This window comes from Tachypleus tridentatus, chromosome 2, assembly GCF_004210375.1.
Source record: "Tachypleus tridentatus isolate NWPU-2018 chromosome 2, ASM421037v1, whole genome shotgun sequence".
Classification (NCBI taxonomy): domain Eukaryota; kingdom Metazoa; phylum Arthropoda; class Merostomata; order Xiphosura; family Limulidae; genus Tachypleus; species Tachypleus tridentatus.
Window position 1 is genome coordinate 116,010,910 of NC_134826.1, and position 25,759 is coordinate 116,036,668.

A 25,759-nucleotide genomic window follows, 5' to 3' on the forward strand; every position below is an offset into this window, starting at 1 on the left:
TGGTTTACAGGTGAGTATCCTGGAAGGTGTGCAGAAAGGTGAATTACAATGAAATTTAAAAATTGATAAAATATTGCTTGTAAAATATTTTTGAAGAAAATTGTTGAAATAGTAACAATTATTACTTTTACTTAAAACCCGAGATGCAAATGTGTAGAGGACATCTGAAAAGTGTGCACCAGTCCAAAAAGATATAACAGGCACCTTAGTAAACTAAATTGTACTCCTTGGTTTTACAAGAACAGTTTCAAAGAATATCACATTTATTGCATTTATCACATAGGTCTTATAATGTAAATTTAATATTAGGTGAGAAATCATAAGTGAATAAGACTACCAAGCTTTATGTCAAACTAAGTCCATAAGGAATGGTGCTTAATTTCTCACCATACCTTTAAAAAATGCAAATACCTATTAAGAAGAATTTAAACAGCTTTAACAGCCAAAGTAGAACTAAACATTATTAAGCCACTTCTACTGAGTGTTTCTACTTTCTTGTCCAATAACAGTATATACGTATACATATACACACACACACATACACATCCATTTATACCTGATACCTGGGTTTAACAAAAAACATAACTTCTACCTTTTCCTTTTCCATGTTTCATAAATAAATGATTTTTGAGAGATAATTCCCATTTGAATTCCTTCCCACATTCCGAACAAGTGTAAACAGAAAAACTTCCATTGTGATGTCTTTGTTTCATGTGAACTGACAAGTAATGTTTAGTACGACAATCGTGCTGACAAATTGAGCATGTATACTGACTTGGACCGGGCCTGTGTGTAGTCATGTGTGACTCAAGTCCAACCTGGGTTCTGTAATTTTTACCACATATCTCACAATTGTGGTTAGAATTGTTATGAGTCTGCTTATGTTTTAATAGAGTTCTGTTACTTTTATATTGTTTACCACACATTTCACAAGGAATATTCTGATGATAATGAGTCTCATAATGCTTGTTCAAACTTCCCTTCTCTTTAAATGCTTTCCCACAATTCTCACAAGAAAATGTTTTCAGCTCTGAATGACAGTGCAAATGGCGTGCAAGTTTTTTTTTCACAAGAAACATCTTGCCACATTTCCAGCAAGAGTATTTTCCACGTATTTTGTCTTGTAATTCTTCTCCTTTATTCACAGAACACACATTTAAAGCTTCTCCATTAGCACTTACAGAACTTTCAAACAATGATGAACATTTTAGTACATTATTTTCATTCAAGGTTCCATGAATAGAAGTAACATGAAATTCAAATTCAGTTTTTGATGAAAAAACCTGATCACATAAACTGCACTGAAATTGATGAGCTTGTTTTAAATGTTTGTCATGATGAACTTTGGTTTTAAAAAATGCATTGCAATAAGAACATTCCCATGACTGACTTTTTGCTAACCTTGTTTCTTTCTTTCCTTTTCTTATATTACTTGTTTTTATTCTTTTCTCTTCTGAAAAATAAATTAATTTTTGAGGTCTCCTTCGCTTTCGTTTAGATGGAAGTTCGTAATATTGTACATTTGTTTCAATACCTTCAACATTTAAAGTTGAAGATTCAACAATGGTTTCTAACACATCTATTGATGATGATTCATGTAAAATATGTACATTTTCATCTTCTGTACCAGCAACTCTGTTCACAGAAGTTTTGGCTATTCTATTTCTTAATGAAAATTCACACTGTCCTTTTTGATAAATTGAAGGGATTTCTCTTTCTGTTGCACATTTACTTCCTTCAGTAGGACTCAATTCTGAGTTCTCTCCTTTTGTGGTTTCTGAAAATTCACAAGAAGTATCTGGTTGTATATTTTCACATGTATTTTCTGGTATTTCCATCAAATTAACACTGTCCTTAACTTGTAATGATGATGGGCCAAACTCATTGTTTACAAAATTGTCATTATGATGATCTACAGTAGATTCTTTCATATAAACAAAAGACTTAATGGGTTTTACAGCTTCCAAACATTCTGGATTGGCTATAACAACACCATCCTCCATTAAAGGTTCACTGTTATTTCTATGTTTCATAGTAATTATTGTCTCCATCCTACAGTCATGAACCAAACTTTTCAATAAAACTCACTGCTCATGATTACATAAGCAAACATTATTTGCCACATTTTTCTTGTTTCTTCAACATTATACAATTAGCATCTGATTACCAATTCAGTGAGGTCAATTTTTCTGTTGAAAAAAATAGAAAAATATATTAGAATATCAATTCCACGTATTTAACAATTTTTTATGCTAATTATATAAGTTAATTTTCCAAATATTGAGAATTATGATAATTGCATTTAAATTATTACAGATTAGAATGATTATCCTTCAATATTTATATGCCAATCATAGTCAAAAGATGATAATTGATAATTTTAAGCCAAATCAGAATTTTAATGAACATAGTTAGTTGCTTTACTGACATTAATATTCATCAATTTTATTTAATCATAAAATAAATTTTTATTTAAAATTATGATTGTACAGATAAAGCATTGCTCTCTATATTTATAGTTGATCAAATGAAACTGTTTTCACTCAAAATGCTGTCTTATTACTAGATGTATAAATTCATGATTAAAATCTACATAATCTTTTCAGAATGCCTGAAATCTAATCCATAACTTAATACAACAACATACTACAAAAGTTAATTAAAACACTTTGCTTCATCGAGACTAATAAATTCCAAAACACAAATAACAGTAAAATATTATCTAACCAGTCAAAATACATGTACATGTATATAGATATTATAATTATATCCATTATACTTTTATATTTAAATTGCTTCTCAGGCATTTCAACAAATAATTAACAAACATTCACACAGAAGACACTGCAAGCTACAATTCTTCTAACTATGGTAAGATATCCTTAGAACAATTGAGCAGTAACCAACTTCAAGCATAGTATTAACCCATTCTAACATGTAGAAATCAACAAATGCATACACTGTACATCTTTTCAAAAATAATCAGAAACAAAGAGAATTTTCATCCCTACACTTGATATGATTAAATTGCAACTAATGAAAGAGCCTGTTACTAGGTCAATACATATTCGTTGTTAATAGTATCACATGGCAAATGTTTCCAGCATAGGTGACATGCTGCAAAACAGTACTTTCAAATGAAATTATTTTTGGGCAATTGTGGTGTAATCATGTTCATAAGAAGGTCAAAAAAATGTGATATATATCATGATGATGATTCAGTGTTTTGATCCTTCCAGAAATATTCTGCATAAACACTGCTTTCAGGCTACTGGTGTTCAAGTTTAGTCACAAACAGATTCATAATCATAATATCATGCTTAGACTGATAGAGAAACTATGTTGTGAAACAATGTCTTGGTACTAAAACTGGGCTATTAGTGGAATTTAATAACTGATTAATTGTTGGGATCATTCATCAATTACATTCAACTAATTGATTAACCTCATGTGAAACCTGAATAGTTAGAATAATTGAAAATAGTAACAACCAAAAACATTAATTGTAATTCTGATTATTTCTGTGAACTGCGACATTAACTGATTGAGCTGAACACCTTGAACTAATCCAAAATAATAAAGAGAAATAATGAAACCAATAATTTGTCTACATGGATAGTTGAAATAATCTAAATTAGTAATAATCAGAAACACTAATTGTTATTAGTTGACTGTTTTCATGTCACAATTGATTTAATCATAATTTTGATTTTGCAATTAATTTATGAGACATTAAATTTCATACTTCTTGGAGAAATGGTATATAAACTAGGGGAAATGTAGTTTTTTTTTAATATTGCCTTATAAAATCAAGTACTTAAAACTTACAAACTAATACATATGAATTATTAGCTACAATTTTTTGCTGTAATAACTGGTATAGCATGAACGAAAAAACAGCTTAATTAAATTTTGAATGTAAATTTGATGACAAGAAACCAAGTTTTTACAAAATAAAGGTTTGGAGATGGCCTGACTGGGTAAAGAAAAAAACTATTATAAATGTATGTTATATCAACATGATTATGTCATCCTGAAGTACAAGTAGTTTGAAGAGACATGTTTATATATATATATATATATATTTACATACAGTGTGGAAGAAACAAAGTTACATGACCAAAGACTGCTTCACAATCTAATATAGGTATCTCAGTACTCCTGGGTGGTGGTTTAGACAGAGATTGTTTTCCTCAATTAAAACAGCTTCCTTTATTTTGTGTTTCATGATATTTGGTTGGTTGCTTAATATAACAATATTTTGTATACATACACTGTGGTTCTACGAGTTTCAATGGTGATAAACAAGGAAGGGTTTTTACTACATTCAGTTGTACAATTCTCTGTAATTTTTACTTAATAATTATTTTAGTTTAGGTTTACATTTTTGGGTGAATTTAAAGTCAACAAAAATGCTATGTTTAATGCTAAGTTTTCTATAAGTGTTGATTATATTTAAACTGTTGTCAGGGATAAATAGTAAAGTTCAACATAATGTTGGGTTGTTGTTAGGTGTATCAGTCTTAATTTTGTTTCCAAGTGGATTTTGAGGTTTTTGCTCTGGTGGTTGTGTGAAAAAGTTTCAACAGCAGATAGTTGAATTTGCTGGTGTGAACAAAAGAGTACATAGAATAGATGAAGAAATCAACTCTACAAAGTATTTCATTCAACTTGGACAGAATGATTTGTGATTTGACTTGCAACTTGATTTGAGACTTTATCTTGCAAGAAATGACCTTGTTACCAACTCTGGCCTTCAAAGATTTTTTGTGAGTGGAATTCCTAATAAAAGCATTTTTCTTATTTTATAAATGTTACTATTCTAAACATACCACAGTACCTTAAGTGGTTTTCTTTGAAACTGCTCAAAAAGCTTAACTGTGATTTTTGCATTACTAGACTTATACTATATTTATGGTTAGTATCTGGACCACTGCTAATCCTTTTGAATCTTTTTTACATAAACGTATGTTTAACTTCTACTGCCTATAGTGACACTGAAATTTCATTTGTAAAATCTATATCTACCAATTAATGACATGGCTTTGTTTGTTTTAAATTACTACTCGAGGGCTATCTGCACTAGCCGTCCCTAATTTAGCAGTGTAAGACCAGAGGAAAGGCATCTAATCATCACCGCCCACTGCCAACTCTTGGGCTACTCTTTTACCCATGAATAGTGGGATTGTCCATCACATTTTCTTGCCCTCATAGCTGAAGGGACAAGCATGTTTAGTGCAATGGGGATGAATGGCATGGCAGTTGGGCATGTAAGCAGATTTCATCTTCACTTCTTATTTGCATCACACAGTGGTCACTGCTGCTTTTAATTTAATCTAAAATGTACTTACCACCTTCTCCACATCACATCCAAAATATTTGGGTCAGAGTTAAGGATATATCTCTCAGAAGGTGCTTCAAATCAATCAATATTACTATATACTAAACTGTAAGCAAGTTATAGAATAAATATCACTCTCAAATAACATTAAATTTCTCAGCAGGACCACCATCAATCCCTTTAAGCTTAAAGAATGACAAAGAAAAGCTCATATTTGTTTATTAATAAAATGATAAAGTTACTGAATTCTACTTTTTCTTCAAATTTTACAAATAAAGAATTACTCAATATCACTTGTCTTAACAGTTGCTAGCTAGAAACACAATTAAAAAAGGTGCTCACATTAATTTTTAGTTGGCTAAGAAAAACTATTAAGTTTAAAGAATGATGAGGTAAAGAAAGATGAATTACAATTGGTCAAAAAAGTATACAAGTTCAAAAAAGGTCTTAAGTGCTCCAATTATGTCTGAATAAAAATTACCAGTTATGTGGGTAGCACAGTAGTTCTAGGTAAATCACATATTTCTTGTGAACTAAGGATAAAAGCCATCTTAAGTTTTTTTGGTAGTAGTAGTCTTCAGAAAGGTTTGCTTTCAGATGTCTTGGTAGCAAAAAATATGAAGGAATGCTTATTATATGTTTGAATGAAAAAGACTGATTTTAATTATGTTTTTAATAGTTTGGTTTACTGGTACAGTGGACGGGTTTATAGGTCACCAGTAGATGGACCAACAAATACATTGCTATCATTAAATCTTAAGTCTTTGTTTTTCTTGTGTTTTTAAAATATGGATAAACATATTAGGGAGGGGGAGTTTTGATACATTTCATCATTTTCTGTTGTCTTTGTTATTTGTTGAATAGAAATTAATAACCAAGTTCCATCCTGACAGTATGTAAAAATACACCCACCAGTTCTTACACTGAGCGTTTTAACTAAGAGCGACTCCAACTGATTCCACTCACCCAGCATGTGTACTATACCTTAATTAATATTGATTAAACCAGTACTGCTGGTCTTAATGACAGTAAGCTTTAGATCCCAGCTTTACTAATCGTAAGAGTAGAATGCTAGCATTTTAAATTTATAAAAATAAAATCCATGACAAATTTCATTACAAAACTATATCAACTTCACGTAATTACTAAACACTTAAATTTTAATAATTTTATGAATAACGGAATGACATTTATACAAAAATATTTCTCACATATGACATTTGTCTGATGTTTTTCTAAAAAAAAAATCATGTTATAATTCTCCTGTCAGCCCTCAATATTTACATTCACAGATATTTGAAACTTTTAAGTGTAACCTCATATAACTTTTAACGAATTCACATGCCACCTCTTGCTAGTATAACAGTATTTCAACACTTATTTTGTATGTTGTAGCGCCACCTTTTCTTAGACTACTAAAATTAAATAGTTTGAGGCATTAAATATATATGCATGTTTTAGAAAGTATTCATTTATGTTAATTAACACACAATACCTTTATTAATTTCATAAAATTTAATTTCCGTTTATTACTACTTACCAACCGTAAGCTCATAAAGACGCTTGGTCATTAATACTTGAATGTACAAATTGTGTGTATTTTAACATACATTTAATTCATCGAAAGCAGTCATTTATCTGACTGAAGTTTCTTTGTAACATCACCATAACTATCGGAATACTTGTATAAAATCACTCGAAATGCTATTGTAAATCTTGTAGTATTTTGTTGATGTTCTGAAAGCGTGCTTGTTTATAAAGAACTTTAATGTCAAGTAATATATTCATAATAATTTCATATTATATCCGGTTAAAACAGAATTCACTTTGAAGCAATGATATAAGTAAAAATAATGATAATGCATCAGTATATGTGCCAAATGTAACAGGGAACAACAACTTCTAAGTCTCTGAATAAGAAGTATTAGTGACAGCTTTTAGCATTGTATCTTTTCCCTTCCCTCCCCTTAGGACAAGAATGAAAATAAAAGGGATGTGAATCACCACAATTGGTGTAGTAAAGGTCCAATTGACACTCATAGGAATCATAGTGTTTGTCAGCACAATGAGCATATGTCAAAGAATCATGACAAAATGCTTTTGAGTGTGCAAACCACTGAAATTGGAAACATCTGAGAGGGTTAAAATTAAATGACCATACCATACCATACAGTTAACATAATCTGCTTTGACAGAGGCAGTTGCACGTTGTAATTTAAAAGTCAAAATCAAAACATTTGTATGCAGCATAATTCCCTCTTTACAAATGGATATAAATCTCACCACTAAAACTCCTAGGTTGGAGAAATCAACGAGAATATCTTACTCAGAGGTGTTCAATAAATCTTTCTCGACAAAGACTTCCCAAAAGAATTTAAAGAAGCATGGAGAGTAGTGTAAATAAATATCTCCCAAATGACCTTCGAATTCGGAAAGAAATTGCTGTGTTTTATGTAGATGTCTCCACCAAGATGTTCTCAGAGCAGAGCTTCTTCACTTACTTTGGAGAGCCAAACACCAGCATCAAATGCAAGGTCCACAACATTTACTGAGAATGTCTAATACTGGTACTTAGTTGACCCTAGTCCAAGACCAGCCATTTGATCCTGTGGCCGTTACTCCAAGTCACCCATCAACAGGAATTCAAAACCAAAGTAATGTGTTAAAGCGCCATCAACATAAAGGACACATCAATGACACCTCTTAACTACCAAAATCCTCTTCTCCCCTTCAAGAGTCGCTATTCACGGCACACACGTACGTGGAAGTTCAGAACTCCCAGAAGAGGTAAACTAAAAACAAAACCTTTCCTGTGAGATTCCTTCACTGCATTAAGGAATCTATCACGAGAGGTCATGAAAAAGATGGCAGCCTATTGCATTACAATGTTGCAGGAATATGTATTAGATATATAATATTATTTGCTTTGAATTTCGCGCAAAGCTACACGAGGGCTATTTTTGCTAGCCGTCCCTAATTTAGCAGTGTAAGGCTAGAGTAAAGGCAGCTAATTATCACAACACACCACTAACTACTTGGGAGTCCGGTATGGCCAGGTGGTAAAAGCACTCGATTCGTAATCTGAGGGTCACGGGTTCAAATCCCTGTCACACCAATCGTGCTCGCCCCTTCGGACGTGGGGGCGTTATAAAGCGACGGTCAATCCCACTATTCGTTGGTAAAAGAGTAGTTCAAGAGTTGGCATTGGGTTGTGATAACTAGCTGCTTTCTCTCTAGTTTTGCGCTACAAAATTATAGAAGGATAGCGCAGATAGCCCTCCAGTAGCTTTGCGCGAAATTAAAAACAAACCAAACTATTTGGGCTATTCTTTCACCAACGAATAATGGAAATGTCAGTCACATTATAACGCTCCCACAGCTGAAAGGGCGAGCATTTTTGATATGACAGGGATTCGAACCCGCTACTCTCAGATTTCGAGTCGAATGCCTTAACCACCTGGACATGCAGGCTCAATAAAGAGAAATATGTTTCAAATGTAAACCAACCAAAAATAAATTTTTAAAATATCTAAACATTTCTTATGGAATCAGCTGGTGACTTCTTATTATAAGAATTTCTTTCAAGTAAAGTCTTAAAATGTTTTTATACTGTTGATATTCTAAGTTTTTTTACAAAAACATCCTTAGTTTTAATTCCCATATTAATTGTTCTCAAACAGAGAGGTGAAGGAATGGGTGGGAGAGACTTCTGGTGTTTGTCAATCTTATTTTTGGAGAAAAAAAATATTATTACAGCATCTGGCACTCATATGCAAACTACTTCTGCATGTCTGTTCATTAGATGTCAGCATTTTCATTGATAATTGTGTTTTCAAATAAATACTTCAATAAAGTCTACTTTTTGATGATAGCTCATTTTTTACTAAAATTTTAATAAAATCGTTTTTCTCGTGGATGGTAAACATTATTGAAAATTGTTTATTTGTTTGTTTTGGAATTTCGCACAAAGCTACTCGAGGGCTATCTGTGCTAGCCGTCCCTAATTTAGCAGTGTAAGACTAGAGGGAAGGCAGCTAGTCATCACCACCCACCGCCAACTCTTGGGCTACTCTTTTACCAACGAATAGTGGGATTGACCGTCACATTATACACCCCCACGGCTGGGAGGGCAAGCATGTTTAGCGCGACGCGGGCACGAACCCGCGACCCTCGGATTACGAGTCGCACGCCTTACGCGCTCGGCCATGCCAGGCCTATTGAAAATCAAGCATGAATATAATATTGTGGAATTGTCAGATAATTCCAGGAAAGGCTTCAGACTCAATAGTCTTCTGCAGGAACTAACATTTCTAATTGTATCTCAGAACGGCTGGTATGGGTATTAACACTTTTATTGATTAGGGGAGAACAGTTTAGATCGTCCTAGATCATCTTCAGGTAAAAAAAAAAGTAAGATGTGACCGTTGCTGAACACATGTCTTAGAAACGAGAGTATAAACGGGTACGGGATTATAGAGGGCGATGCAGGTGGATGTAAGGTTAGTAATTTGAATAGGTACAAAGGCGTTCCTTTATATTACTTTAATTTTGGTTTTAGTTGCTGTATAAGTAGCGCTTCTTTGATTTTGCATTTGGTTATATTTGTTTCCCTGCTTATTATCTGGACATTTTCTATATTTATGTTGTGTTTATTTGTATTTGCAGTGTTCAAAAATGTGTGAAGGTGTTGTTTTTTTTGTGTTCTTTGGATCTAGTTTCCATTTTTCTGCTTGTTTCTCCAATATAAAAGTCGTGGCAGTTGTTACATTGTATTTTATAAATTATGTTGGTGTTATGTTTGTCAGTGTAATTTTTACATAGTATGGACTTCAGTTTTGTACCTGGTTTTTGAATAAATTTGGTGTTTACTGGAATGTTGTGTTTTGTTATAAGTTTTTCCAAATATTGGTTATTTTTTTCGCTGATGTTTGGAGCATATGGTATGCAGCAGTATAAGGTTTTGTAGTTTGTTGTATCTTGGGATTTTTTGTTGTTGGTCTAGGTGTGTGCGTATAATTTTTTCCACGATTTTCTGAGGAAGTTTGTTAGTGTTGATGAAGTATTGTTTTATTTCGTTGTTTTCATCGATAATTTTATCGGGTGAGCATAGTTTTGTGGCTGTGTTTATTTGGTTTTTTAATATGGTGAGCTTTTGTTTCATTTCATATGCTGAGTCCCAGGGAATGTATAATCCAGTATGGGTGATTTTTCTGTGGATTTTTGTTTTGAATTGTGTATCAGTTCTAGTGATTGTTAGTTTTTCCTGTTCACAGGTGAACTTAACGTTGGGGTGTATTGAGTTAACGTGATTGATAAAACTAAGTGTGTGTTGTGTAGATGTGAATCCAGCAGTTGTACCATCATACCTCTACCAGTATAGTGGTGGGTGTAAGGCTGAATTGATTGCTTGTGATTTAATCTGTCATAAAAATATTGGCTCGAACTGGTGACACGGGATTTCCCATACTTAGGCCATTTATTTGTAGGTAGTTTTGATTATTGAGCACAAAGCTTGTTTTGCTGGTAATGAATTCTATAAGTGATGCTAATTGGTTGCTGGAGATGTGTATCAATGGGTTCAGGTTTTAGATACAATGTTAAAAGTTATCTTGCAGGCTTAAGTTGTTACTACTTCTGTGAAGAGGGAGATTACATCAAAACTGGCCATCAAGGCTTTATGATTTAGTTGATTTAGAATATATTTAAAGTTAAAAGAGTCTTTGAAAAAGGAGCTGGCTGATGCTACATATTTAGAAAATGCCCACTTTATGTATTTACCGAAGCTGTAGTTAAGTGATTCATAGGTCGACATTGTGGGTCGTAGTGGACAATCAGGTCTGTGAGGTCCGAGGATGCTGTATAGTTGTGGTGTGCGTGAGTCGGTCTTTCGTAGAGAAAAATAAATGTTTTCTGATGTTGTTTTATTTTTGTTCATTTGTAGTGTTTTTTTTTAATTGGTTTTCATGTGTTTTAATTGGATTTGTGTTTAGTAGTTTAAATTTGTTTGTATCTGTAAATGTATTCATTTGTGTTCATTATAACTATAGCATTGCCTTAATCTGCTTTTGGAATTTTGATGTTGTTGTCTTGTTTTAAGTTGTTTATAAAATTAATATCTTTTTGTGTGAGGTTGCTTTTTAGATTTCTTTTCTGTGAAATTATGTTGATAGTTTTGTGTGAAAATTCTTTGAAAAAGTTGTTTAAGATACTATTTTGAGGTGTTTCAGGGAAATAGATGTTTTCAGTTCTACATAGAAAGACAGGTTGTTGGTTGTCGGTGGAATTGTTGTCGAAGTTATCTTATTTCTAGTGGTTTTTCTCCGTTGTTTAGTTGGTGTTTTCAGTTTCTACAGAGTAGATCACCAGTCTTCTAGCAAGGTCTTTAAGGCAGACTTTCATTTCGATGGATGGAATATTTCTAGGTGTTACTGCAAAGTTGAGTCCTTTGTTGATTCGATGTATTTCTACACTGCTTAATTTTCGGTCGGATCTGTTAATTACAAGGTTCGTTGGTGGTTCGTCATGTTGGCGTCTTTTTGTTGCTGACACCTTAATTTATCTAGTTTCTTGTTGTAGCGGACCTTCTTTTCCTTGTCCTTCTTATAATTGAGTTGATTAGTATTTCGTTGCATGAGCCCATAAATGTCTGGTTGAATGCAGCAGGCCAGTTGATAGTCTAGATTTATTTTTTTTTCTGTAGGTCATTTAGTTCTTTAAATTTGGAATTTAACATGGCTTTTAGTAGTTTTTCTGTAAATTGTGGATAACGTTTGTTCACTGGGTAAAATTCTTCTATAGTTTTATCTCCACAAAATTAGGAATTAGTTTTTTCTTTCTGCACTATTAGATGAAATAAATTTCATTTCTTCTACTGATCATTTTTTATTTAAGTTTCTTATTTTCTTTATGATTGCACGAGCGTGTACGGTTAACTGTGGCGTAATGTAGATAAGTTCAGGGATAATTTTCTCAAAAAACCGTGGAAAAAGTTATACGCACACATCCAGATGTACAACAAAGAAACAACAATAAATCACAGGATACAACAAACTGCAAAACTTTATACTGCTGCATACCATATGTTCCCGACATCAGCTGAAAAATAACCAACATTTGGCAAAAACTAGTAACAAAATATGACATCCCAGTTAATACCAATTTTTTTTAAAACCAGGCACAAAACTAAGGTCTATACTATGTAAAAACTACACTGACAAACACACCAATATAATTTATAAAATACAATGCAACAACTGCCACGACTTCTACACTGGAGAAACTAGAAGAAAAATGGAAACTACATTCAAAGAACAAAAAAAAAAAAAAACACCTTCACACATTTTGAACACTACAAATCAAATAAGCAAACATAATCACAGAAAACACCCAGATATTATTAAGTTGGGAAACAAATATAAAGAAACGCAAAATTAAAGAAGTCCTACTTGTACAGCAACTAAAACCAAAATTAAACCAATATAAAGGAACACCTTTATACCTATACTAATTAATAACCTAACATTCACCTGTAACGTTCTCTGCAATCTCATACCCGTTTATACTCTTATCCCTAAGACGTATCCATAAACGGTCACATTCAAACTCTCTCTTTCTTAACCTAAAGATGGCATAGGAAGGTCGAAACATTGTTCTCTGTTTATCAATAAAAGTGTTAATACCCATACCAGCTGTTCTGAGATATATTTTTATTTCAAGTGGGTTTCTTGTCATCAAGAATAACATTTATAACTGCCCATAGGGCAGGTATTTCTACAAGTTTTGATAACACATCCATGGAAGGAACTGTTGAAAAATATATGAAGTTCTGATAATTAATTGATTTATCATTATGAACTGTATTGATGTTACTGATATTAGAGAATATCTATACAAGTTAATTAATACTGTTTGAGACAATGCATTAAAGTATTGTTTGTATGTTTTGAATTTCGCGCAAAGCTACACGAGTACTACCTGCTCTAGCTGTTTCTAATTTAGTAGAGTAAGAATAAAAGAAAGGCAGCTAGTCATCACCACCCACCGCCAACGCTTAGGCTACTCTTTTACCAACAAATAGTTGGATTGACCATCACAATATATTGCCCCATTTTTGTTTTGAAATTTATTAACTACGATAATGATTAAACAGTAAGAAATAGTGAGTATATTTGTAATAGTAATTATTAAGAAAATATAAAACACATATTACATATCGATAATTTGGTTTGAATTTCGCGCAAAGCTGCACGAGGTCATCTGCGTTATTCATCCCTAATTTAGCAATGTAAGGCTAGAGGGAAGACAGCTAGTCATCACCACCTACCGTCAACTCCTGAACTACTCTTTTACCAACGAATAGCGGGATTGACCATAACATTATAACGCCCTCACGGCAGAAACGGCGAGCATGTTTTGTGTGACGGACATTCGAACCCGCCACCCTCGGATTACGAGTCGATCGCCTTAACAACCTGGCCATGCTGGGCCACATAGTAAGCACTTGCACTGTTTTTCTTGTTAATATTCTTATTGCACATGCTTATAAGGTGTACTGACAGTAGCATTCTAATGTGACAAGATTTCGGTCACATTAAACAAGTGACAAGTTTTGAATTTTGCGTAAAGCTAGATACGGGCTATCTTATGAAAGATAGACTACATAGACAGTGAAAGACAAGATAGAAGACAGCTAGTCATCACCACCCATCGCCAGCTCTTGGATTACTCTTTTTACCACTAATTAACTATCTTTCTATAATGCCCCATGACTGAAAGGACGAGCATGTTTGGTTGGACGGATATTCGAACCCGTGACCCTCAGATTGCGAGTCGAGCGCCCAAACTACATGCCGATGCCGAGCCAATATGTGTCTGTGATTATAATTCTTTTAAATTATACAATAAATGTAGTATTTAAAGCAGTAATGTTGCAATAAAGACACTGATCTGAGAGCGAATGTCTTGCGGGTTTCTGTTAGTGTATTGTAATAATTCTCAGTTTTTATCTGTCACGATAATAAACATGTACGCACTCGTCATTTCCTTGACAGTACGGGAGCATGGAATGATCTCAAAGAGGCATCATTCACTGGATGATGCAAAAATCATTGCTCTCTATGGCGCCAATTCCATTTTACGAAAAAATGGAACAAGTTGCATGGCCCCAATGTCACTGCAAAATAAACTACAGAAGAGCCTTCTAACTTTGATCAACTAAGTAACGAACAACACCAATTAGTGGATCCATACTTGAAGGTGTACAAAGTGTCTTCATAGAATATCCACCACAACCAAGATTCTTTTTGTACACGCTGCATTAAGTGGAGAGAAGACATTTGTCTTAAACATGCTGATGAGACGCTTTCACAACAATAATTGCATGTGCGGTCTGGATCAGAATTGCAGCTACCCTCCTGACTAGGAAAAAACGAGTGCACAGTTTTTAAGCTTCCTTTGCTAGTGTTAGAAACCTGTTCCTGCAATATTCTCCCCACTTTACAACATGTTGACGTCCTGCATCATTAGGTCCCGTTTGTTATCCATGAAGCTTCCATTTACCCACCCATACACTTAACGCCATAGACATAGACGTCATTGGTTAGACAGCTATTTGGAGGTAAAGTCATCCTGCTGGGTGGGGACTTCAGACACATGCCTAAGGATGACAGAACACTGTCATCCTGACACCCAAGAATAACAACTGCCTGGCCATGACTAAAGAAGTCTAGCAGACATTGCCAGGTGGAACAGTTACTACCTCAGCACAGATTTGGTAGTGTGACAATGCTGGAAAAGCAGAGAACTGTTTCATGAAATTCATCATTTTCCTCACATCGTCAAGGCTCCCATCTCAATGTCTAAATCTCAATGTTCATAGTATCATCATGTTGCTTTACAACTTTGCATTGCAAAAAGGACTATACAATGGCACCAGATTGGGGGACAACAATCTGCACCAGATTTGTGTTGAAGTAAAACTGACATCTGGGTTAATTGCTAAAAATGAAGTACTCATATCTCGTGTAAAACGTACCCCCAATGACACCAATATGCCGTTAACCTTGCAACTAATACAATTTCCTCTAAGATTAGCTTACTCCATAACAATAAATAAGGTACAAAGCCAATTTCAAAATATAGGAATTTATCTAACACAACCAGAGATTAGCCACGATCAACTGTATATCGCTTTTTCTCATACTAGGAGCTTTGTTTGGGTACTTGAAAGCGAAAATTCAGAATACAGATACTCAAGATAATCGCCGAAGAAATATAGCCACTACCAACGCCGTGTTACGTGAAGTGCTATATGATTTTTGTCATGAATTGTAGTAATATATATTGCAAATAAATATATGATGGCTAAAATGTAACATTTTGTTCTTATTTTCTAAAAACAGATACTCTTTTGGCCTTAGTGTCTACCACGCCAATCCCGTAGCACCATCTACCACCCAACATATCCGAATACTATTCATATTTATCATCCTTTTATTGCAGAAGTTCCGTTGCTTTCTATTAATTATTAATACTTGCTTTGTTATATATATTTATTTAAACTTTGGCTTCAATGAAAAGTGATACAAAAGGAATGTTGTGTTGGTCTAAAAATTATGAAAAATGCGTTGATTTATTTTATTTGGTAAGCCTTGAATGAATTGCAAATGGACGATTTTGTATATAATGAAAAAGAACTATGATGTTATAGCTGCAGTAAAAGCATCACTTAATTTAATTAACTGACCCTGTGAGATATTCAGGTAAAACAGTTTCCCGAAAGAATAAATTTATTAGCCTGATATATAACAAAAGATTAAGAAAGATAACTTGGGTGAAAATACAGATTTCCACTACAAGTAACTGAACTTATTCTAAGAAATAAATGAACTTGAACACAAAATGTAACACACAATAAAAACAATGTTTATTATAGTCAAAAGTGCACTGTGCATACTTTTGTTGAACACTGGAATTTTGCGTTTACTGAAGATGTGATTTAACAATGCTAGTTATACTCCCTCGAGACTTATTTTCAACGTGATTGATGAAACAAGATGATGTTCCAGACTGCTTAAATCACACATTATTTAGCCACTAACAGCATCGTAAAGTGTTGTAATTATAATAGTACTATACGACTTTGGCCATGAACAAAACAAATATACACTGCAAACAAATATAAGATGGCTAAAATATGACATTTTGTTGTTGTTTTCTAAAAATAGATACCCTTTTGGCCCTTAGCTGCATTGATAGTGTCAGATTTACACAAAGTAATAAATATTATCAACACGTTTAGTCATTAGCATTTAAGCATGAGGAAAGTTATTACTTCGAGATATCATTTGGTTTACACTGAAGGACATAACTGTAACCTTTGCAGCTATACTCCTATGAGTAGACCAGGTGTTACCTCAAAATTAATGACGAGAACAAAGTAGCTAAAACGAAATCATTATTAATGACACTCTTGTTGACCACATGAATATATACGCTCCTTGTTGATCAGTGCCATAAACTCATACACGTATATGGGGCACACTAAATACTCATTATTTTAACCTTCAATTTTTGGTCTTAACCACATGTGTAAGTTCAAAATAAAGAGAAACTATTCCTGTTCAAACATCCTAGTTTACCAATTTCAGATGTCAGACAAATAATGACAAGCCATTTGTAGCTTGTAGCTGCATCAATCTTATGTGTATATTGTGCGGTTTTCCTACGCCATTTGTTCTTATGCATGTCTAGCCGGTTTTATTGTCGAACGCCTTGCTCTCCTCAGCAGCCGAAGTCGCTGACCACAGTGCACGTTTAGTGTACAGTTAATGACAGGTTCGGGCCGCTCGAATCCAGACGCGCCCTACATTACCCCCTCCGCTCCTTTAGTCTGAGCCTCGAGTTTACAACAGGGCTCATTAGACCTGTGTTTGTTGCCCTCATTAATCCATGATATTTAAGATTATCATCGCCCTCTAATAAAGTGCTGGTGCTTTATGGTAAAAGAACAATATATTCTCTTATCATAGATAATAAAAATATTGTATTTCTTGTATAATTATAACATAAAATGAGTGATTTCAACAGCCTGAAGCCTCTACTCGAATTGTATTGCTATTTTTTGTTTAGATGTTTTTATTTAATAGACGTGCTTATAGACATTATATCACAATGTGTTTGCCTTTTTCAAGCTTTCACAGGAATATAATATATTTGTGAGTGTTTAAGCATTTTTCGAGAAACTTGCAATTACTTGTGTTGTAACAAGCACACATTATTGTCCCAGGCGGTCAGTCGGCTCGGTAGTCACTGTGAGGTTCGCGCGTTCGACTTAAATACATTGTACAGTTTAGTCCTACTTCCATTCTGTTCTATATTCGTTCGTTTACGTTAGAGTGTTTCAATAAAGACTGTATTTTAGCCTGTTGAGTCATCTGGGAAACATATTCCAATTATGACAAGCAAGCGTCTGAAACTTTCCAATATTAGACAGTTCTGCAAGCCAGTTACTAGTACTACAAGTGACAATGCAGATGCAGATAATCCAACAACCTCAAGCAAAGAAATAGAAACTTGCCATACAGAGGAAATACCATGTTCATCAGAGGATGAGTCTGAAAATGCTTGTGCAACTATTGCACATCATGAACCACCAGATAGTTGTGAAACAAGTTTGTGCAGTAATGAAAAATCTGACACTCCACAGATACAGTGTGGAAAGCCATATCATCCAGACGCACAACTAATACCACGACAGAAAGCAAAATCTCAAAATATCAACTTCCAGGGCAAGTGGTTTGATGAGTTCCCATGGCTGCACTTCAACAATCAGACTCAAAAAGTCATATGCTTTCGTTGTGCCAAGGCGGAAAATAGAGGCCTTTTTACAGCGAAATTGGAGAGGCCAGTGGAGTATACCTTCATATCCACCGGTTTTTGCAATTGGAAAAAGGCAAAACAGAAATTCAACGAACATCAATCCTCCTCTCAGCACATATTCGCTATACCTCCAGAAGGTTCATTTGATGTAACTCCAGTGACTGTCCAGCTACATGATGGAAAAAAAAAGCAGCAGGAAGAATGCAAAAGAAGTTTGGCCAAAATATTCAGAAGTTTAAGTTTCTTACTGCGTCAAGGTTTAGTATTACGTGGACATACTGATATGGAGGGAAACTTCCTGCAGTTAATGAAGCTCCTGGAAGAGGAAGATTCTGAGTTGACGGCCTACTTGTCAAAGAAAACCACATTCACATCACCCAGGCTCAGAATAAAATAATGGAGATGTTCAACCATCAAATACTGCACACGAAGTGCAGCAAAGTAAAATATTTGCATTAATGGTTGATGGCACTCAAGATGTTACAGGTGCCGAACAGGAAGCAATATGTGAACAATACGTAGATGAGAACCTTGATGTCCATGAGACATTTCTTGGTTTGTACAGTGTTTCCAAGATAACTGGTGAAACAATATCCTCGACTATACTTGATGTACTGACTAGACTCAATTTACCACTGTCAGGATTAAGAGCACAAACTTGTGATAGAGCCGCTAACATGAATGGTGCGTACAGTGGATGCCAGGCAAAAACAAAAAAGAAGCAACCATCAGCTTTGTTTTTTCACTGTGGAGCACACAAGGCTAATTTAATAATGCAACATGCAGTTGAAGCTTGTAAATGTGTTCGAGATTCTATCCAGTGGGTACATGAACTTGGTGTCTTGCTTCAGAGGTCAGGCAAATACAAGACAATCTTTGAAAATATTGTATCGTCAGAGAGCCACAATGGTCCAATTAAATACATCCGATCACTGTGTCCAACACACTGGTTGTGCCGCCTATCTGCAATTACATGTGCCAATGATCACTACAGTGAAATTGTTGATTCTTTGTGTGAATTAGCAAATGAAAAAATCAGATGTAGCAGTGAAAGCACGAGGTCTGCTGGACAGATTTGACAAAGGAAAGACAGTTTTAGGATTATTGATGGCTCAGCATCCATTAGCTGCATTAGAGGAACTAAACCGTGCATTCCAAGCAAAATCAGCGACAGTATCTGGCATGATTGAAGCATCTACAATGACAGTTGAGCAATTGCGGGTATTGTGAACAGAGAAAAATTACAACAAAATATTTGATGAAGCTGAGAAAAAGGTAACTTCCATAGATCTGGTGCCTATTGGACTACTACGCATTCGCAGACCCCCCAGAAGGATCACAGGTGATGGCTCAGTACACCATTCTGCAACAGCTAGAGATTACTACAGAAGCCAATATTTTGAATTTGTGGACATAGTCATAGAACATCTGACTACTAGATTCAATGCAGACAACAATAACTTGAGACAATATCTGGCACTTGAGAACATGATCACATCTGGCAAGATTGACAACTCGGTTATAAACTTCTATTCATAAATCTCTACATAACGGCTCGAGTTTCAGTTGCCCATGTCCAAAGGAACAACAAAAGCAGTATCTCTGAAAGGTGCGAAGGATGTTTACTGTAAAATGCATGCAACAAGTCAGCAGATGTTTAGTGAAGTGTTTCTTCTTATGAAAATTTTGCTTCTTTGTCCAGTGTCCAGCTGCGAATGTGAACGCAGCTTTTCTGCATTAAGACGGTTGAAGAGGTGGTTAAGGTCAACTATGTCTCAGTGCCGTCTCAACCATGTGGCAGTTTGTCACACTCACAAAGATGAGGTCGACAAGATAAATATAGAAGAGCTTATGAAAGAATTCATAAACAGATCATCACAAAGAAGGTCTACTTTTGGGAACATGTAGATTAGAGGACTAAATTAATCTTACTTCAATAAAAAGTATGAATAATTATGTGCTGCATTGTATTGATGTGTAATTTTTTAAGAGTTCGCAAAGACATTTTAATTATTTTTATCAAACAACATGAACAGTTTTTCAGTAGATATAAACGTATCAAGGGTAATTACTAATTTTATTAATATTTGAAAACGTAATTCATGCAATGAAAGTTATTTGTAACTTTGTCAAGTATAATGGCCATCTTTTATACTGTGCAGTGTGCAGGAATAAATTAATGTGGCAGTTAATTTGTGACACATTTGTCTTTATTCTATTAACATTTTGAAAACTGTTCACAACATCTCACTTATACAAACCTACATGGAAACCTTGAAGTATCGTGGCAACAATATTACTCTGAGACAGCATGTTTACAGCTTTTAGGTTCACGTAATCAGAGATTATGAATTTGCAAATAAAACAGTCCACATAAGTGGTTGCAAAAATCATCCCCCCAATCGGGTGTAAAAAATCTACACCCATGATGGTGAATATTACATTCATGTAAAATCTTTTACAGTATGATAAAAGTATGTCAAGTAAGTTATTGGTTATAATAATTGCCTTATTTAAATAAAAATAATACGTATGAGTTGATATACTAGTTGTCTGACTGACTTGCGAAAGCGAAACAGCAGGCAGAACACAATTTGTTTAAAGAAACAATATTTTTAGTTATGATAACAACATTGACCCGTTGAAACACTGTAAAGAGTACGTAAGCAAAATGATATATTTTGTCAGGAATAATAAAAATTATAGTTGTATGGACAAAATAAAGGTAAAAATTGCAAGCTTTTTTATTAAATTATTGCATGATATCTAAAAAAAGCGTCCATTTCAGGACAATAATTGTGAAAAGTATGCTATATTTTCGAAACTAGAACAGTGATCAGTATGTTAAATTTATACTAAATCATACAAATGCGATCTGCTGTCTTGTTCAGTATCAACAAAAACTTAGGTATGATAAAATCCTGTCAGGAGTGCGTTAAAAACGTCAGTAATGTTATTGTCGTATAGAAATGCAAGTAAATGAAACATAAGATTGGATATACTTTGCTACGGAAGAACAAAAACACCAACGTGACATGTACACAATTAAATGTAAATTGAAATTTGTATTCAATCCAGTTAAACATATAAAACAAATTTGAGTTGAATATATATATATATAAAGTAACATATGTAAAATAAAATAGTTTGTCGTAAACATTATTACTTGTATAACCTAAAGACACACTAGTGTTTGCATGTTAAATAAGCACTCTTTTAAGAGGTGATTTACATATAAAAGGTTAGGAAATCTAAGAATATGATTAGTTAAATTATAAGCAATGAATTGGTGAAGTTTATTCATAAAATGACTGTGTTGCTTTTATATCATAATTAAATCTTGCCATTGATTGCATGTTGATACATCATAGTGATCTCGTTATGATTGTGTTACAAAGAAATCATTGTTTCTGGTGTTTTAGCATCCCTTTCAATGCACCCTCTGGTTCCATTTTGTGGCAGTTATTATCTCTGCTGGCATCATTACAGCTATGACCAATTATTGAAGAATTTTTGTTCTTAGTTCTGAAAATTATGGCGAATCTGCAGAAATTGTCAAACCAAGTAACAAATCTACTTGAGGGTTTAAATGTATACACAACTTGGAGAGTCGTAAGGATACCAAAACACTGGTATAAAAATTCATGTTTTGGGATTGAAAGTCAGTCTCTTTGCTCAAAGTAAGGAGCTGACTATTTTGCTATTGGTCAGAATGCTGATACTGCTGGACCTAATTATACCTGAAACAATGATGAAAGCCTCCAACATTCCCTACTTAAGCTCCATGAAAGTAACTATTGCTATCTCTTAGAGTTGAATAATGTTGTTAGAATATGGATTTACAATATTTGATATTAAGATAGGTCTGAACAGATTTCAATCAATGCGTTAATTACTAACTCTGGTAGTATTAAATAACTCAATTATCTGCTAACATTGATGAATTTAATAGTTTTTAACAGTGAAAATTTTCGAGAACTCTTCGGTAATTTTGATGTTGCTGAGTATCTTAATGTATTGTAGTCGAGTGTTGTTTGTGTTTGAGACTCGATCTTAAAGTCAGTTCTTCAGTCTAACTGTAAATTACTCGATTTAGTGACTTGTGTGCTCCACTCGTTACTGTAACCTAAATTTAAATAAATCTATTGTGAGTTGGATTAAGTAAAACTTCAAATGACTAATCTGCACAGTGTCTTAGCCTTTCACAAAGTTTTGCTTTAGAAAACTGACAGAGCCCAAGTCTGTCTTGCAGAGACTTAGGAACCACACTAAACAGCTTCGATCAAATAGTTTAGTGGTAAGCCCAACTAGTTCAGAGCAGTGTTGTACTAGAAATATGTGCTTATAAGGACAAAAGGGCAAGATTTTAAATTCCGTTAAAACAGTAGTGTTGAGGAACCTTGTGGATCTCACAATTGTATGAACCCTCTAACTGAAACCAGAGAATACAACTTTCGTTTTGGTAAATAGCAGTAGATCAGACATCAAATGAGAAGTGGATCTCTAACTGAACTGATTCCTATCCAGAAAGCAGGCAGCATTAGCTTGAGCAGTGATCTGTTTCATAAAGGATAATAACTTAACGCTGTTTTGTAACTATGGTTGACCAGCTTTTGAGCTGGATGTTGGAATGGTTGTAGTATGTGAGTGAAGTGGAAGTAATTGAAGCTACCAATAATGCAAGGATTGCATCCATTGCACCATGTTCAAAAAGCAAACACAAGGCTACTGACACATTCTAGGTTACTGGTTGATAATCATGCTAATTATTTGATCCTAATGTAGCATAAAATGAAGTGAAATTGTCCAAAGTGTTTATGGGGCCAGATGGACAGTTGGGTGAAACATTTGTGACTCAGAACTACAAAGACACGAAATGAATGTCCAATAAAGCAACTACCTAACCAGCTTCCTTAACTCTTTCCATGCAGGGTCAGTGCCTTTTACTGACCTTATAACCACTAAGTAAACCTGAAAGTATCAACACGATAACTTTGAATACGGTATGTGTATCTTCACGAAATTTTACACACTTTCAGAAAAAATTACAGGTCTTTTGAACACAAAATTCAAGTTCTTAATTAAGTATTTTTACAAAAGATTTATCCATGAATATATAGAGTTAGTGTTGAGTATTCCTAGCGTAAGGTGATTTTTATGTTAATATTAAAATTATTTTTCTCCTATGAAAAATTTAAAATTTCATTTGAAAATCTTACTTATTTTCGATTAAGCTTTATATTTTATTTATTATTTTACCTACTTTAACACTACATGATCGATATAACCAACCGTGCGACCACCACAATAATATGAAACAAACCTAAACCACCCTTGTTCTTAGAATGTCTGTAGTTTTGTAACAGAAAACTGCTGTTGTTTATTCTATGTAGCTTAAGGGTTGAAATAGTCTGCATATTTTCTAATGAATTTTATTGTTCTTCGCCCTTTAAACGGTGTCTAACAATCCAACCATAAAAGTTGCAAATCATTCATGAACAAGTAGATCATGATATTTATTGATGTAATGCATAAGCCACCTGCGAGCATACTTCTTGGGGAATTATTATTAGTTTTTAATATCTACCTGATCTAATGTTATATAACCTAATAAGTTTCTAAGATTTATATTTTAGTTAATTTTATTATAACAGTATATACATGAAAACAAGGTCTAGTAATTATCTTTGGTCTGTTGCTTTTGCTGTCAGTTGCTGATAAAATTTAAGCCTATTTCTTTATAATGATCGTACCAGTACAAAAATAACACGGAAAACAGCACGCACAAAGCAAAGAATGTCCTATAACTATCATAATTTAACCGGTTCTCTAACTAAGGCAAAAGGGGTTTGAAATAACTCTCTTAGTTTTTCAATCTAAACACTTAAAGTTGAACATTAAAACTGAAGATAAAGTAAACACTGTATAAAACAATGAAGCATAATAATCTGTGATGACGATAAAATCCACTTGTAGAGAAAAATATACATGTAAAAACGACTGGTACGGGTTAAGAATATTCTATATGGAAAAGCGAACAACGTTTCGACCTTCTTCGGTCATCGCCAGATTCACAAAGAAAGAAAGAGGTAACTGATCGATAGCTGACCACATGTTTGAAAGGGGTTGTGTAATTTAGTGTAGGAATGTAGAGGGCGTACTTAGACGTTTGATTATATTTATTAATATAGGTATAAAGGTGTTCCTTTGTATTGGTTTATTTTGGGCTTGAGTTGTTGTATAAGTGAGGCTTCTTTAATTTTGCGTTTGTTTATGTTTGTTTCTTTATTTAGTATTTGGGTGTTTTTTTATGGTTATGTTGTGTTTATTTGATTTGCAGTGTTCGAAAACGTGTGAAGGTGACTTTTTGTGTTATTTGAATGTGGTTTCCAATTTCCTACTTGTTTCTCCAATATAGAAGTCGTGGCAGTTATCACATTGTTTTTTATAAATAATGTTGGTGTGGTGTTTGTCAGTGTAGTTTTTACACAGTATCGACCTTAGTTTTGTACCTGGTTTTTGAATAAATTTGATATTAACTGGAATGTCTTATTTTGTTACTAGTTTTTGCCAAATGTTGGTTATATTTCTGCTGATGTTTGGAATATATTGTATGCAGCAGTATATGGTTTTATGATTTTTTAAATCGTGCAGTATATTTAATTTTGTCAATTGATTTTACTTTTTGTCAAGGTGTGTGCGTATAATGTTTTCTACGGTTTGTGGAGGAAACTTAGTAATGTTGACGAAGTATTGTTTTATTTTATCTAATTCGTCGATAATTTTATCTGGTGAGCATAGTTTTATTGCTGTGTTTATTTGGTTTCTTAGTATGTTGAGATATTGAGTCCCAATGTATGCATAGTCCAGTATGGGTGATTTTTTCGGTGGATTTCTATTTTAATTTGTGTATTAGTTTTTGTAATTTTGAGGTTAAGAAATGATATTTGATTGCTTTCTTCCTGTTCACATGTGAAGTTAATGTTGGGATGTATAGAGTTAATGTGATTGAAAAAATTAAGTGCGTGTTCTGCAGATGTGAATCCGGCAATCTTGTCGTCTACATAGCTGTACCAGTATAGTGGTAGATGTAATGCTGTGTCAATTTCTTAACATACTAAGTAACCAAATAAACACAGCTATAAAACTATGCTCACCAGATAAAATTAACGACAAATCAGACAAAATAGAACAATACTCTAGATAAGAAAAACTCAACTCAAACCAGCCGTTTTTACATATATAATGTAGTATTATATGTCATTCAGTAGATATTATGTAAAATATCAGAGAAAAATATTGGGCATTTATGAAAGAGAAAATGCAACAGGTGATTGTTGAAAATAGATCTGTTTTTTTTTTTATATTTTATGATTCCATAAAAGAAGATTGAAGGCTATAAAATTAGACTTTCCTTAGCAATATTTATATTATAATGAATAATTTGTATCAAACTCCCTAGCTTAGAGCGGGGTTGGGAATAAATTAGAGAAAGGGAAGACCTAGAGAACATACGTCACAATTCTTATAAAAGGAAAG

General features: G+C 33.7%; 1 protein-coding gene across 2 annotated transcripts in view; it reads right to left on the minus strand.

Moving 5' to 3' along the window:
• LOC143244895 (uncharacterized) overlaps positions 1–6,729 on the minus strand; it is a 37,073-nt gene extending 30,344 nt beyond the window's left edge. Inside the window, exons 1-2 of one of the 2 annotated variants that reach the window (XM_076490376.1) lie at positions 6,553–6,729; positions 593–2,189 (exon numbers count right to left, since the gene is read on the minus strand). In XM_076490376.1, the coding sequence (XP_076346491.1) occupies positions 593–2,051 (1,459 nt within the window). In that variant the 5' untranslated portion in view covers positions 2,052–2,189; positions 6,553–6,729. Of the gene's footprint in view, positions 1–592; positions 2,190–5,822 lie in introns of both variants that reach the window. The other variant, XM_076490377.1, reaches the window with a different exon arrangement.
• Between the last annotated feature and the right edge of the window lie 19,030 nt (positions 6,730–25,759).